Below are 15,193 nucleotides of genomic sequence, written 5' to 3' on the forward strand. Positions count from 1 at the left end.
GCAATTTGGCATTTCTCATCCTTGCCCCAAGGCAGGTGGGACAGAGAGGCCAGGGTGGCAGGAGCCATTCCTCCTGGGCACAGTGGCCCTTGTACAGTAAGAGCCTGACAGGACTGCTGCAGCAATGATGGTACCAGGCTCTGCCTGGAAATGTATGAATAGGAATCCTAGTTTTTGAGTAAAGCACACATGAAAACACCAAAACAAACTTTTTGGGTGTAGTGATGGATTGGGATGTATTCCCACTTCCTCTCCCACGGGCTGCCAGGTGCGGGAGGCATCATTTTCCCGAGGTGGGGTAACAACCCCTCAGTATGGAGCACTGCTACCCTCTGACCCCAGGGGAGCTGCTGGTGCCCTGTGCAGTTGTCCTGCATAACCGTAAGTGTTGGAGCACAGGGTTCATTAGTCTGCCAGGACACCGCTGGCGGCGGCATAGATGGCACACCCACAATACACATGGCATTGTGGGCAGTTTAGAGAATTATTTTTCCCAGCTGCTCATGATTAACATTAATGATGCAGATGAAGGTCTCCTGACACAGTCAATCTTGAAGCAGTAGTGTAATAGCCAGGAGGGACTAGGGATGTGAGAGACGCATGGTCTGTAGGGTAATGTTTCTCTGCTGAAGAAAGCTCCTCTACTTCTTCTGAAACAGTTGTTTTGAGAAAAGGTACTGCTCTCCTTCTAAACCCTCCCTCATTTAATCTTCTCGCCTTGTTGGTAATACAGGTCACTCACATTTTATCACAGGACGCAAAGCAGCAGCTCATTATGGAGTTTTTTTGATAAGTTCTGTCCTTCAGATTCTTCTCAAGTATGCAGTGACCGCTGGTGGCTTTCTGCCTTAGGGACCAGGAGAGAATGCTGCAATGGAGAGGTTCCAGAAACTCATTTTAATTCCTCTCATCCTAACTGCTTTGCTACCAGGTAGGACATATTCATAACCTGTGAAATGAACCACTGTGGACAAAATGTGTGAATGAATTTTAAAGCCATGTAAATGGCAGTTACTGGTGATATCAGATTGAACAGTCAGTCCCAGAGGGAGGATTACTTAAACTGTTTGAAATGTTTAAGTTTGCATTTCAAGCCTGAAGATCTGATGGCTTAGATTGGGCTTCAGTGTGCAGATGTGAGCAGTGGATGAGGTGGGAAGGAGATGGGGAGGCTGCCCTCTCCCACTCTCCCACTTCCAGTGAGCAGGAATGTCCCACTTATTTCTCCCTCTCCTTGCGCTCACCTTCCTCTTGTCTGTTTGGGACTGCCTTTGAGGGGAGCACCTATAGAGAACTCAATGTCAGCAGCTGATTTTTCTTCCAGAAATATGTGCAAATTATCATTTTGCTGGTTTGCCTCCAATTTACATTTCACACACCTGAGTTTCAAAGTGAATTCAGATAAAAGGTATGTTGGTGGCAAAGCTTTAAAGAAAATGTGAATATAAGGTGACTAGTTGGGTAACGGAAACAAAGCTGATTTTTTTTTTATTACAGTCTATCTGGGATTTTAACAGGTTCTGAAAGGAGGGAGCTGCAGTGGTATGAGAGGGAAGGTATTGTCATGGCTTAATAATTGGTGAAAGCAAACACAGTGCAGGAATAAATGTTGAGTTTTCTGAGCAGAGTGGTATTCCCAGTGGAGCTGCACATGGATGTGTGGTATTCAACAAGCTCTTAAACAACCTAGTGAAGAGGAGTGAACTATGAGGTGGCAGACTTTGCAGGTGGTGCAGAATTACTTAGGCCAGCCAAATCCAAAAAGAGACTAGGAAGATTTGCCAGAAAATGTCATGATGCCAAGTGAGTAAGTAATAAAGGAGAGAAAACATTCAATGCAGATCATCACTTAACTGAAAATGTCTAGTGGGGAAAAAGAATAGATATCTTGGAAAGAGTAAATTGCTGAAACAGAGAGAAAATTTCACCACTTGGTGTTTTCAGCAAGGGAAGTACAATGAAACCTGGCATTATATAAATCTGCAGAAAGCTTATTATCTTGAATACTGGATGTTTTGTTAGCCCTTCCATTTCAAAAAGGACACATTAGGTCTGAGAAAGGTATAAAGTGTGACAGAGGTGATTAAAGGTATGAGGAGGCCTTTGTTACACTGGGATATATTTCCACTTGTGAAAAAAAAAAGAAATAGTAAAGATTTATTAAAATAATTTACTATATGGAGGTGAATGGTGAAATTGTCATTCACAGTTTCTCAAAACAAAAAGAACTAGTGGCAACCAGTAACACTATCAGAAAGAAGGTTTACGGCAAACCAAAGAATATACTTTTCCTCACAGTATGTAATTAAATAGTAAAGCTATGTGGGAGACACATTATAAACAGGCTGAAAAAAGCTAGAAACAAATATCTTTGAGGGTAGAGCCATAGGTGCAGATGCAATCATTGGCTCAAGAAGTCCCTAGATCTCTTGGGTTTGGATGCTGAGTTGTTATAGCAAGGAAGCCTCGATTTTTATTTGTTCTGGTTCTTGCACTGTCTTCCTAAGCATCCAGAGCAGAGTGCTACGTATTTTAGATGATTTGTATTACCCTTCACTAAAGCTTTTAGTCAAGCACCCCTGCAATGGGTGTTTTATTGCCCTACCTGCAAGCTGTCCTGGGGTAGAAGGTGTTGCCCACACTGCATGGGGCAGCCATGGGAGCACACCCCAAAGCAGAGAGAAAAAGTGTATTGTGGAGAGTCCAGTGTTGCTCTTGAAAGAAGTGCTGCTGCTCTCAGGGTATCAGGAGTCACAAGGCTGGGTGGTGTGGCTAGGCTGTCGAGAAAGCTGCACTGCACAGCCAGTTTGAGCATCCATCCCCGTGGATGGGCACAGTGTGCCCTTTGGCAGCAATAGTATTGCAGACCACCCGGCCGACATTCAGTGTGGTGTCCCAGCCTGCTGCCAGGATACTGGTGGTGCTGCTGCTGTGGTGCTCCCAGCCTGGGGACCCTCACCACTAGGGGAAAGAGGCAGTGCAGGAGGAAAGGAGAAGTAGTCCAGTGGCAGAGCCAAGAGGGGCTGTAAGGGACAGCTGTCAAATAGTGAGTAAGAGAAGAGATGGAAAGACACACTTGGGGGCTGTGGAGAAGTTTGTAAGCAGGTGGGTGGATATTTTGATTTTCAAAAAGCTCAGCCTCAGGGTTGTTGATTTCTGAAATAAACTCAAGATTTGCTGAAGAGGAATCCTACCAAATCCAAAATAATTTATTGCAGAGCTGTTGCTGGAGCAGTGGGCCAGCAATGAGGCAGGGAAGGCAGGAAACCAAGGGAGACTAAAGAGAAAGTGAAAAGGAAAAGGGATTTAAAACAGACTGGAAGGCTACAAAAAATGTAGAAATCCAAACAGAAATAGCAGAGCAGGAAGGGAGGAAGACAGAGACTACACACAAAAACTGAAGGAAAAAAGGCAGGGTTTATGGAAGGATGATATAGGTATAGAGAGGGAGATTATTCTGAAATATGATAATAAGGCTGCAAAAAAAGGAATCATTACAGCAAAAGGATAAGTCCATCCTGTCCTTCACTGCACTGCATCCGGATAGGTCACTTAGAAAAGGGAAAAACAGAGTCAGCAGATGATGGGGGGGAAAGAAAAGAAGGTAGCCACATATTGATGTCCTTGTTGCCAAAACTTTCAGCATGAAAATGTGGTCCTTTAGAGTTAGCTCATGCAGGGAAGAAAAACATTAGTGACAAAGGGCAAAGGCGGTTCTTTGGCAAATGAGTTTCCCTTGGTGCAGGTGTCATCCAGGGAATGAGACAGATTTTTGTTTCTTCAAAACCCCCAGTGATGTGCAACAAATTTGTGTGAGGGAATAAACAGCTCATAAAGGAGTTGGTATATACTCTGCATGCTGTTGGAAAGGACCGAGCAACTGAAATACCAAAAGTACTTATCAGTGTAAGCAAACTTTTACCACTGGTGACCGCTTTATAAACATTTAGTGACCTGCCTCAAAGAATGTGTCCTAACTCAGCTTTGTTCTTCAAAAATCAATGCAATAATGTAATGCAATATCATGAAGACAACCTAACATTTCCCTGTTGCAAAGATGATATTTGCCTGGGTGGGATTTCTCATTGGTTGTGTGTGGGGAAGCAAATGTTAAACCAGCTGTTAAGAACCGAACACCTAATTCCTGTAAAGTGCAATGACAATCTAGCCTGAGGCCTTAATTTGTCTAAAAGCAACCACCTGCAAGATATTTTTTAAGCAGTATGTAAATGAAACCAGCACTAAAATTTTCTTATTAGTACAAGAAGCAAAGCCCAGCAAAAGGACTTACAGCACTGGCTTAAAGCACTGGTAACCGGGTTTAGATCCCATTTCTGTCATGAACGTCCTCTTTGACCTTACATGAGTTACTTTATCAGTGTTTGTACATGGGTTGGACAATGGAACGCACAGTTGGTACAGGACGCCATGTGCTATTGCAGGATAAAAAATAGAAGCAAAAAGATAAAGAGGAGAAGTTAAAACCACCAAAAATGTTTTGGCAGCAGGTGGAAAGGCTCATGAGCTCCTTTTTTGGTTGTGCTGGGGCTTTACTGAGATCTAAATGGAGCCAAGGTTGAGCTATGTCCCACTCCTCAGTCCTCCTGCCACCCATAGGATCCACATAGAGAGCTTATGGACCTGTTCCCTAGCTCACAGAAGTCAGTGAAAGACCATCTATTGCTCCAGCAGATACTGTTGGTGGAAGAAGATGTAGATCCTACCATACCTATGGACTGATAAAAAATTATTGTACTATATAAATGAAGGAATAACTCATACCTAGCTGCCTATGCTGTCCTGATTGTCTGTAGAAAACAAAAGCAATACTAGCCATGTATTTTCAGAGTTGATGATCACTGATTATTCATGTTTAGGGATAAATTTCAAGACTATAATGGAACTCACAGACATGACCTCATAGCAAATGATGAATTAACAGTGACCAGAGTACTGAAAGTCACATCATTTATTCAAAGCCATTGCAAACCACGGCTCCTTAAGAAAGTAAAATGTTTGCACAGGCACAGAAATAAATTAAAAATGCACATAGATCAGTTTACATTAAGAGGAACAGTGCGGGTAAGTACTGCAGCTCCTGTTTCATGAGCAACTAAATGCATTTGGTGTTAATTCTAAGGAAGTTTCCTCATGGCTGTGTCTATCATCATGGTAGCCGTTTATGCCCACTTCAACCAGTCAGAAAGAATTCAAACAATGTGTAAAACTCAAAAAACTCAGCACATTAACATGTTATAGACATCATAGATGTGCAGGGAGTAGTATTGTAAAGGCTGGCTATAGTATGACTCAAGAAAAAAAAGATATTTCAAAGAGAGGTTTGAGCTTAGGACAGTGTCTCAACCCTGGTAATAAAAGTTATGCATAGAAATCATGACAACTGGATGTTGAATTTCAGGGAAGAGAGCCATATTATGTGACAGATGGTCTCACTAGAATGCACTTCATTATCGCACATTCATTAGAAAACCTGTAGCTCTGTAAATGATGCCACCCACAGACATGTGGCCAATGCCTAACATTCAGAAAGTGACAAACAGAAAAGAAAGGAAATGGCTTTTAGGCATTGTGGTGGGTTATCTGTTTATAAAGCAACATATTGAAGTATGCACGTAGATTTGATTGCTGAGTTCATCTTCAAGCTGTCTCAGAATCACAGAAACATAGGATCATTAAGGTTGGAAAAGACCTCTAGGATCAACAAGTCCAACTGTCAACCCAGCACCACCATGCCTCCTAAACCATGTCCAGAAGTGCCACGTGTACACATCTTTTAAATACCTCCAGGGATGGTGTCATGTTTTAAAGCATTTTGTTTCACCTTTAAAAAGTCTGAAGAGAGCTTTGAATAAATGCTACTGGAAAAAATGAACCATTTAAGTTGAAAAGAAACATGCTTTCTGTATCTTATCTGGCTTTATTATCTATCAGTGGAAGTGAAGTTTGCTTTTCATTTAATGTTTTATTGCTCACACACAGATATACTTTAGAGAATGAGGTGCATGGCAGAGGCAACATAACCCAGGAAGGTGGAAAATTTTTGTAAAGGTTTTTTGTAAACACGAGACAACTCAGAGTCAATCATACAAAGAACCAGGGAGAGTTAGGTTTGTATAATCCTGCAAAACAAAGAATGAAAAGGCTCTTGTCTGTAAATACATGCGGCGGGTGGGAGGAAAGAGAGGAGCTGTTTATAATAAGAACAATTCTTGGCACAAACCTGGTTAGATATACACTGCCTAGGATTGAATGTGACCTGGGAATTAGAAAATGGTGTGGACATTGGAGCAATGAGATTACAGACCCTATGCCCCAGGTTCACTCACCGAGGCTCTGGTTATAACAGCATAACTGAGATTGGGCTCTGTTTCCATTTATGCAGCTATCAAGCATCTCTTGTGTGAAACAACAGAGAATATTCTTCCCTGATGTCATGTGTTGACTGAATAAAAAATGAATTTTTCAATAATTTATAATTAATCCATTAATGAATAAACTACATAAAATGTACAAAACCTGGGTTGAATTAAACCTTTTAAAATTACTTATTTGCCCTGAATAATTTTATCAAGGGAGTAATGGCCATTTAAGACTTTCTTTCTCCTGGAAAATAATTGAACACTTATGGTCAGGCCAAATTTGCAGACACGAGGTTTTAATTAGACTGCTATGCACTGTAGTATCTAATTGTTGTAATTATGCAGACTACAGACTACAGCCTGAATCATTAGGGGTAGCACTGGCAGTCCTGGTGCTCCCTCGGCGTGAATGTTTCGCAGTAAGTGATGAAAAATGCACTGGTGAGGTATATTTCACTGGCAGGACTGCTTGGTCTGCAGAGAGCTTGCAAAATCTTGATCCTTGGAGATACTCAATATTTGACTTGACAAGGCCCTATGCAAAAGGCCTGACTGTAAAGCTAGCTCTGCTTGGAGCAAAGAGTTGGGCTAGAGATTTCCTGAGGTCCCTTGCCACCGAAACCTTTCAATGCCCTCATCAAAGAGCAACTCTGTCACAGTGAGGTGCAGATAAACACTAGGCCAAAAGGAAGCAGACCTGCACTTAGAGGCAGGTGAAGAGATGAGAGCAGCTGTGTGGGATGAGAAAGAGCTGTGCCTGGTGGGATGTGTGCAGAGCACGGGAGTCCCCTGAGATGAACTCTGGTGGCAGCAGTGCCTGCGATGGCAGTCGTCTCCCTTCCCCTCCACTTCACCTGCAACCAGCAGGGCTGTGGGTGGCACTGACTTAGTAAAGTGACTGGCTTATGAGAGTGTACCATTTTGGCGTCCCCAATAGAGGGAAGACATTGATAAACTGGATCAAATTCAGCAGAGGGCCACCAAGATAGTAATTGGCTGGAGCACTTCCCCTGTGAGGAGCAGCTGACAGAGCAGGGCTTGTTCAGCCTGAAGAAGAGACAGTGGCAGGGTCTCTAATGGCAGCCTGCCAGTACCTGCAAGGAGGTTGTCAAGAAAGTGGAGCCAGGCTCCTCACAGTGGAGAATGGTAACAGGACAGGAGAAAACAAGCATATGTTGAAACAAAAGAGGTTCGGAGTGGACAAAAGGAAAAGCTTTTTCCCCATGAGGACAGTCAAGTGGTGGAGCAGGTTGCCCGGAGAAGCTGTACTGTCACCATCCTTGGAGGTTTCCAAGCCCTGACTGGATAAATCTGTGAGCAACCAGATCCAACCTCAGAACTGATCCTGCTTTACCAGGAGGGCTGGATTGGAGACCTCCCAAGGTCACTTCCAACATTAATTACTCTATGGCCATTTGGTCAGCTACTCCTCCTTGAACTGCAATAGTACCTCTGCCTTTGCTCTACTGCACATGGACATAGCATGCTCTGCTGAACTGAGTCAAAATCCAAAGGGATTCACAAAGAACAAAGACCCAGAGAAGCAGGTTCCTAATTTCACACAGAACTGCTCTCTCAAGTCCAGTTACCTAAAAGATCAAGCAAACAATCTGGGTTGTTCTTACAGTTTGACATTTTGTCCCTCATGAAGACTGGGGTATATGATGCTCTGTGTCTGAGAAATACATTAAGATTTGCCCGCCTTCAAAATAGCACCCATTTCCCCTAGCTATTTCAGGGACAGAAGTCACAGCTGCTGCTTTGAAAAAAAGGTCTCTGCCTTCATCCTTCCTTCTCTTTCTGCTTGGTAGAAGCGAGTGCTTCTGCCTTCCCACGCGCAGGGGATCTACCATCTGCCTGGGCAACAGCTGCACATTCATTCCTCTGAGGGAAGCGGGAGGCCCTGCATCTGCTGAGGAGGGAAGGAAAATAGAATGCCTTCATTAGAAATGAGCTTTCAGTTCTGAAAGATAGTAGCCAAAATTCATACTACCTTTTAAAGAGAAAAAGTCATGAATTACAGCAGCTTTGTCTAGCAGAAAGCCTGAGAAGGTGGGAAAGGATGCATATGATACATGGATGGGAAATAAGGGAAGAGGCAGATGAATAGGGGAAAGAGCATGGAAGGATACAGGCTGGTGCTGCAAAAAATCAGTGGCAATCTGATTTATGGAAAAGGGACCAGTTACCTACTTGTTTATTTATTTAAGTTCTAGTCAACTTATGTATTTTCCTATTTAAAAGTGGAACTTTCTTCTTTCAGCAAGACGATAAGTCCGCTTTTTAGTGAATCACTGAAAAGAGAAAGTTAGGTGATATTGGAGTGGGAGGAGGACAGACCAAAAATCAAATGCATCTTTATAGAAAACCATGTAATCTAAGATGGAACTGAAAGGTTAGATTGTACATCTCCATCTCTGAACTGGTTAAGATCTTTTAATCTATATACACTTGTACTTCCTGGGTTTGTAACAATTGGCCTGGGGATCCATAATAACGATGTAGCATCTGACCACTGTTTATTGCTGTGGGATTGACGTTACTCAGCTGCACTTTCACTTCACTTCACCGTACCTGCCTTTCAATTACTTACTGACAGGCATTATAGAAAATGAGAGAATAATCTTTTCCTGACAGTATCAGGTATTGATGACTCACAGAGGTGAAGTGCCAGCTCAGCTGAATCAACAGCATTTCCTCATACACGACTGAACGCTTAATACCCTAGTGCTCCTAGTGAATAATACTATTTGAAAAAGGGTGCCTGGCTTTTTAGCCTTAAATTGCTGGCAGTAAAAATCAAGTCAAAGGCCTTTGGTGGGCATGTTATATATGTCTTTACAGACTGTGTTTTTTCTTCTTCCTTCCAGGTCTTGGCTTCTGTTACTTTATTATAAATGGCCCTACTAATGCAACAGTCCTTGCTGGTTCAGAAGCCCGCTTTAATTGCACTGTGTCAGCAGGATGGGTAATTCTCATTTGGCTGTCCAATGGAAATCCTGTCCTCACAGTCATCAATTCTCAAGGAGCTGTTGAAACATCAGACCGCTTCACCTCTCAGAATTATACCAGCAGCAATGGGTTTACTTCAGAGCTCATCATCCACAACACAAAACTAAGTGACTCTGGAAAAATTGAATGCAGCATCCAGCAAGCTAGTGAAAACAGCTTTGCATTTCTTTCTGTTCAAGGTGCGTATAGCCGTCAATAGAAAGCTATTTTATTATACTGCACTTAAGGGAATCCTCTGATGGATTGCCCAGATTGTCCCTGCAAAGCAGGACGTGCTCTCATTTACCGTCCTTTGCCTCCTGTTCTCCTTGTCTTAATTTTACCATCAAAGCAGGTTTCAGAGCCACATTCAGAGTGCCATTAACAAAGGTTTGAGCTGCCCTTGTTTTTTCCTGCTGCATCTCTTATTCTTTATTGAATTACATTAAAGTACCTGAAGGCTGTATCAGGCCCACCAGCAGTTTTCAAAAATGATCTTTTGGCTAGAAACAGCCTGGATTACCCCATATGCATACCTTTGTGCATGAACCTTCCGCTGTCTTCAGGGCAGATCTCCCTCCTGATTTCTGGCTCAGGAATCAGTCTGTATCCAGCTTATTTGAGTTTGATTTAATGGCATGTAGAAGTAAAGCCCTTGAGACACAAGGTGATACTCTTCATATGATTGCTGCTGCAAGCTGCCATTTCCAAGGACAAAAATTTCCTGTGTATCAAGCCCCTGTGTATGAAACCTCTTCCTCCTCTCTGAAGCATCAGTAGTGACAGAGCGCAGCCAGTAAAGCCAGATCTAACCACCAGATTCTATGCATTTGTCAAAGAGGTGCTTCATGAAATGAGAACAAATAATCATCTACTCATAAATCTTTCCTGATAAAACCCAAGGATACTTACAATTTAGAGAGAAACACTGTTATTTCATTAAGTTGTCCTTCAGTTGGAAATATATCAGGATGTGTAAAAAGTATAATTTCCTGATTTTTATTGGAAAGATACTGAAAGCCCAGACTTGTGCTTTAGGCATACTGGACAATGATTCTGTGAAGTTGCAATATCATGCATACGGTATATCTGTGTTAATAATGATTGGTTTAAAATTAATCTCTCAAGGCATAGCTAATTCTGGGTGGCAAGATAAGATTTAAAACCATCAGCAGGAAAGCGATGCAGCCAAATATTCTGAAAGAACAAAACATCTTTTGCCTCCTACAGTTAATGGATCTTTATGCATCAAAAATAGCACCTTAACAGTAAACGACAACAAAACAGTTGAAATTGTTTGTGAAGCCTTAGGATGGGCTCCAGCTCCAGACATTACCTGGATGACAAATGACTCTTTCATTGATAAGTCGAGGTACGTTACCCAGCAAAGTCAAGGATCTAATGACCTCCACAATGCCCTGAGCATCCTAACTTTGACTCCGGTGGACACTGAGATTTTAACCTGTTTAGCTGACATAGAAGCACTCCCTAGCCCTCAGAATGCAACTGTAACTGTTATTTTTGTCAACTCTACTATAGGTAAGTGAATGTTTGTTGTACTTTGCCTATACTATTTTCTCAGAACTGTGCTTTTTGTTTTGTTTTGCTTTGTTTTATTTTGAAAAGCCTTTTATTTGCAAATGAAATACTATGGGATATGCAAAGGTGATAGAATTAAGACCCAATAGTCACAACCTGATACATAGGTAGGGTTAAATTCACATCTGTGAGAGGACTGGTACCAGTCTAATGAGCCACAAAGTCCAGCTTAGGACTGAACAAGACAAACGAACCATTACACTTGCCACTGACTCCTCCTATGGATTCACTGATAAGAAAATTGGCCTTTGCTCCTTGACCAAGTAAACATCTAATAACTTTAGATGTTAAATATCTTTGATTAGGCCATGCCTGCCATATGAACATAACTTGTTAGGCCTCATTTACTCAGAACCAAACCCTCAGGTGAAATTGTTCTCCATAATATTCAATACCAGTTTTACCACTGACTTGGAAAAAAACCCTGGATTTTACTCCCAGTTTCCACACACTACCCAGAACAGATTCTGTACTAGCACTTCAGAGGCAAACAGAAAGTTCTCCAATTGAGTTGTGATCAGATGTGATGGAGCTGTTGTAGTACAGTGGTAACATCCCCAGGGCTGCACTGAGGCTGGCACCTAATTGCAGATGGTAGCATTTATATGTAGGAACATCTATACCATATACCATATCATCAGTCTACTATAAAAATGTCTTTATGGTGTATTCACCCATTATGGAGCAAGAATCGGGTCATCAAGAGAAGCTGTGTACCATGGGCTTTATCCCAAAGTCTACTTAGATCAAAGAGCCATTGGGCCTGCTTTTCTCTGCCTGGTATAGTCTCTTTCACTTCTTAGAGGAAGGTAAAATTTCTCCTGCAGCAACGTATGTGGGATTCTTTGGATAGTGCATTTGGTTGCTTTTTATTGCCTTTTATTTAAGGAAATTCAAGGTCACTTTAATCCAGTCATGGATGTTGAGCAAATCTCACAAGAGCAGTTAGACCTTTGATAACCCTACATATTTTCACCAATGTTGCCAGCATTTTTTGTAATGCTGCTAATCTGACATCCTATGAAAATAAATTCCACAATTTAACACATTCACCATATTAAGAGATTTATCAGGAAAAAGGTGATTTTATCTGTTCTGTACTGCTGGTGTGGAAGAAAACAAGCGGGACTATCACTGGATGCAGGTACACTGCCACGTGTGGTGCCATAGTCCACCCTATAGTGGCATCACTTTTATTAGCCTTATCCAGTGGTATGGGAAATGCATAGGTTATATGGAGTTTTTTTGCAGTGTCATCCCCAGCTGCCTTCGGTACAGAGTAGGGCCTCAAATCTATGTTTCTTTTCATCATGCAGTGAGCATTGTGAACTTCTATAATCATGCTGACAGCTTCTCTTGATGAACAGATTCTTCATCTGTAATGGGTGAACTCAGAACATACAAAGACATTCTTATAGTGGATTGATGAGGGGTTTGGTATAGTAGTTTCAACATATAAACAACTGAAGAGGTTGAGTAACTGTATTTTAAGTGTGAGTCATTATTAGCAAGCCTTTTTCAGAAGTACTTACTTTGTCATGCAGTTGAAAAAGGTCATTTCACCATTCTTAATGTGACTTTTTTTTTGTAGTCAGATTGCTCCTAATTACTGACTAAGCAAAATAGAACTACCCTGAGGAAATTAATAAATTCCCCTGCCTACTCATTTGTGAAGTACTGAGGTATCCACTCTCAGTTTCCATAGCTACTCATTGTAAATCAGAAGAGGAGAAAACCAGATGTCATGAAGCACAATTAGTGTATGATTAGTGATTGTATAGGGCCATCATTCATTTCTCTTTGGAAAAATCATTGTGCAGCAGCAGACACTCAAAATTTGTCAGGATGTGAGAATATGAAGTCTTTAAATTATTACACATGGCATTTATGGCAGAAGAAGATATATAATGCATATATCATGCTTGAAATCTCAGAGCTTGTCTGACTTTTCATATACAGACTCAGCCTTATGTAGCTGTTGTCAGGAAAGAATATGACTAGCTTCAAACATCTAAGGAATCCTTCCCAAAACTACTGTAATATCAGTTTCAGCCTTCACTTCAAGGCTTGAGGAATTGAATTCCTCCGTGTTCCTCACAGGCAATACCTGTCTGTTCACAAGAACTGCAACCAAAAGATCTGAGCCCTCTTCAGCCAGCCATCTCCTGGTTAATGAATGTTCTACCTTCCTGTGCCTCTAGATCAGTCTTAACCTCAGACCTTTCTGTACAAGGTGATGCATTTTTATGTCAGTCACTCCTCCCCCAGAGGTATGTATGTCACTCACAGTGGTGTTTGGCTGAGCCCCAGATGTGGGAACTCCTATGGAATTATCCCAGCAGATGCATTCACAGGCCTGTTAGGGGAAATGGGGTCCGTGGTAGAGTCTCTTAGCTAGGCCCAAGCTCTCTTTGGCATCAGTGTTGACTCATGTGGCCTTTGACCAGCAGAAGATAGGGAATCTGCCCTGAGCCTGATCGTCTTTTGCTTTTTAAGTTAGTCAGAAAGCTCCAAACTGTCCAAGAAGCAATGTGCAGCTTTTCCCAGTCTCTTATTTCTCCTTGATCACCAGTATGTGCAAGAGAAAACCCCCTTTTCTGCAGATACTTTGCCCAAGTAAATTTTTCAGCAGCTTTGAGAAGAGCCAGAGTCAGGATAGCAGCAAAAGATGGGCCCTGTAGACTGAGGAAGCAGCTTCATCCGCACTAAATGCCTCATGTAACTTGGTGTGGATTTACTAATGGGGCTAAAAGGGATTTAATGTCCTCATGCCTTAGTGCCCCTCTCTTGCACCCCTGCTTGTGTGTTGGGTTGGCACCTCCTGCATTCATACCCGCTGGTCCCAGTTCCATTTTCTTTCAGGATCCTCCAAAACTGGGGAGAAACTACAATGCTGAAGTGCCAGGAGTTTTTAGGTTATATCCTGTCCTCCTTGCTTCAGCTCGGTAGATCCTCTTTTGGCATGTAACCTGAACCTGACAGGGAGCGAAATACCTTGGTGTGACAGCCAGCCTGGAGGTGTGGGCCAGTGCAGGTGTGTTTAGCTCCTCCCTTCACACTAAGGTTAAGATTTCCCCTGTAGCTAAATAGCTGTCTTTCATATTTTAGCCATATTGAAATCCCTGGGGCATGCTTTATTGAACAAAATACAATAAAACATAGATATTTGTTTCAGTACTTCTAGATAAAACCATTATGAACAAGTTATCGGTTGTAATCACTGTTGACTACAGCCTACAGGAATAACCACTAGTTTGCAGGTTGCTGAGAGCTTGTTTACTTTAATAGTCAGAAGAAATTCAAAACATGCTGATTGAGCATTAGGATTAGAGAAGACTGGAACAAATTGCTTAATCGTAGTGACATAAGCTTTGGCAAAAACAGAGCCCTAACAGAGGTTCAAGCTTTGTAGGAGGCTCCGGTCCTGTATCTTTGCAGTCTGAAACCTCCAAACCCCAAACACACACCCAAGTAAATTTGTAGATAGAAAGGATTTATTTCTTTATTCTCTGCCAGAGCTAAACCAGCAGATACTCTGGTTCACACATCAGGGGCATAGCCCTGACACTGCACAGCTACCTGTCACCTACATTGCTGTGGTACCTTTTCCAGAGGCTGTCAGCTAAATGCGGCCAGACAGTCGTTAACTGGGATCTCTAATGGGGAAATGACAATCATAAACCCAATGCAACAGAATGGGTTTTGTCGAGTTTGGACGTGTCTCACACCTGTAATCTGGATTGGCAGTTTGTTTCTAAATGGCTGCCAAAATTACTTTGGGGCTGCTTTTCAAAGGGTAGCCAAATTAGAGATGCTTCTGAAAAGTTTGGTTAAAACCAAAGGGAAAGATGATGTGACAATCAGAACTGACATCTTCCTTGTGCATCCAGCTGCGTGAGACATACAGGGTATATTTAAAATTCTATGCACGTGGGAGCTTTGTAGGAAAACTGTTTGGTTGTAGCAACTGATTTCAGCAAGATACTGAATTATCTTGAAGTCACCTCATTTAACTCCATAGATTCCAGCAAAGACAAAGAAATAAGTTAATGTGGTGAGAATGTCAGTAGTAAAGATTGGTTACAGAATCACAGAGTGGTAGGGGTTGGAAGGGACCTCTGGACATCATCTTGTCCAACCCCCCTGCTTGAGCAGGCGCACCCACAGCAGGGGGCACAGGAACGCGTCCAGGTGGGTTTTGAATGTCTCCAGGGAAGGAGACT

At 42.1% G+C, this 15,193-nt stretch overlaps 1 protein-coding gene across 8 annotated transcripts in view; it reads left to right on the forward strand.

Moving 5' to 3' along the window:
- The window catches only part of IGSF5 (immunoglobulin superfamily member 5), a 34,360-nt gene that overhangs the window by 2,302 nt on the left and 16,865 nt on the right, over positions 1–15,193 (forward strand). For 2 of the 8 annotated variants that reach the window (XM_064471980.1, XM_064472008.1), the window contains 3 exons: positions 795–931; positions 9,251–9,571; positions 10,602–10,910. In XM_064471980.1, coding sequence (XP_064328050.1) covers positions 874–931; positions 9,251–9,571; positions 10,602–10,910 — 688 coding nt within the window. In that variant the 5' untranslated portion in view covers positions 795–873. Of the gene's footprint in view, positions 1–733; positions 932–9,250; positions 9,572–10,601; positions 10,911–15,193 lie in introns of all 8 variants that reach the window. The other 6 variants (XM_064471961.1, XM_064471990.1, XM_064472017.1 and 3 more) reach the window with 3 other exon arrangements.

This window comes from Phalacrocorax carbo, chromosome 1 (assembly GCF_963921805.1).
Source record: "Phalacrocorax carbo chromosome 1, bPhaCar2.1, whole genome shotgun sequence".
Classification (NCBI taxonomy): domain Eukaryota; kingdom Metazoa; phylum Chordata; class Aves; order Suliformes; family Phalacrocoracidae; genus Phalacrocorax; species Phalacrocorax carbo.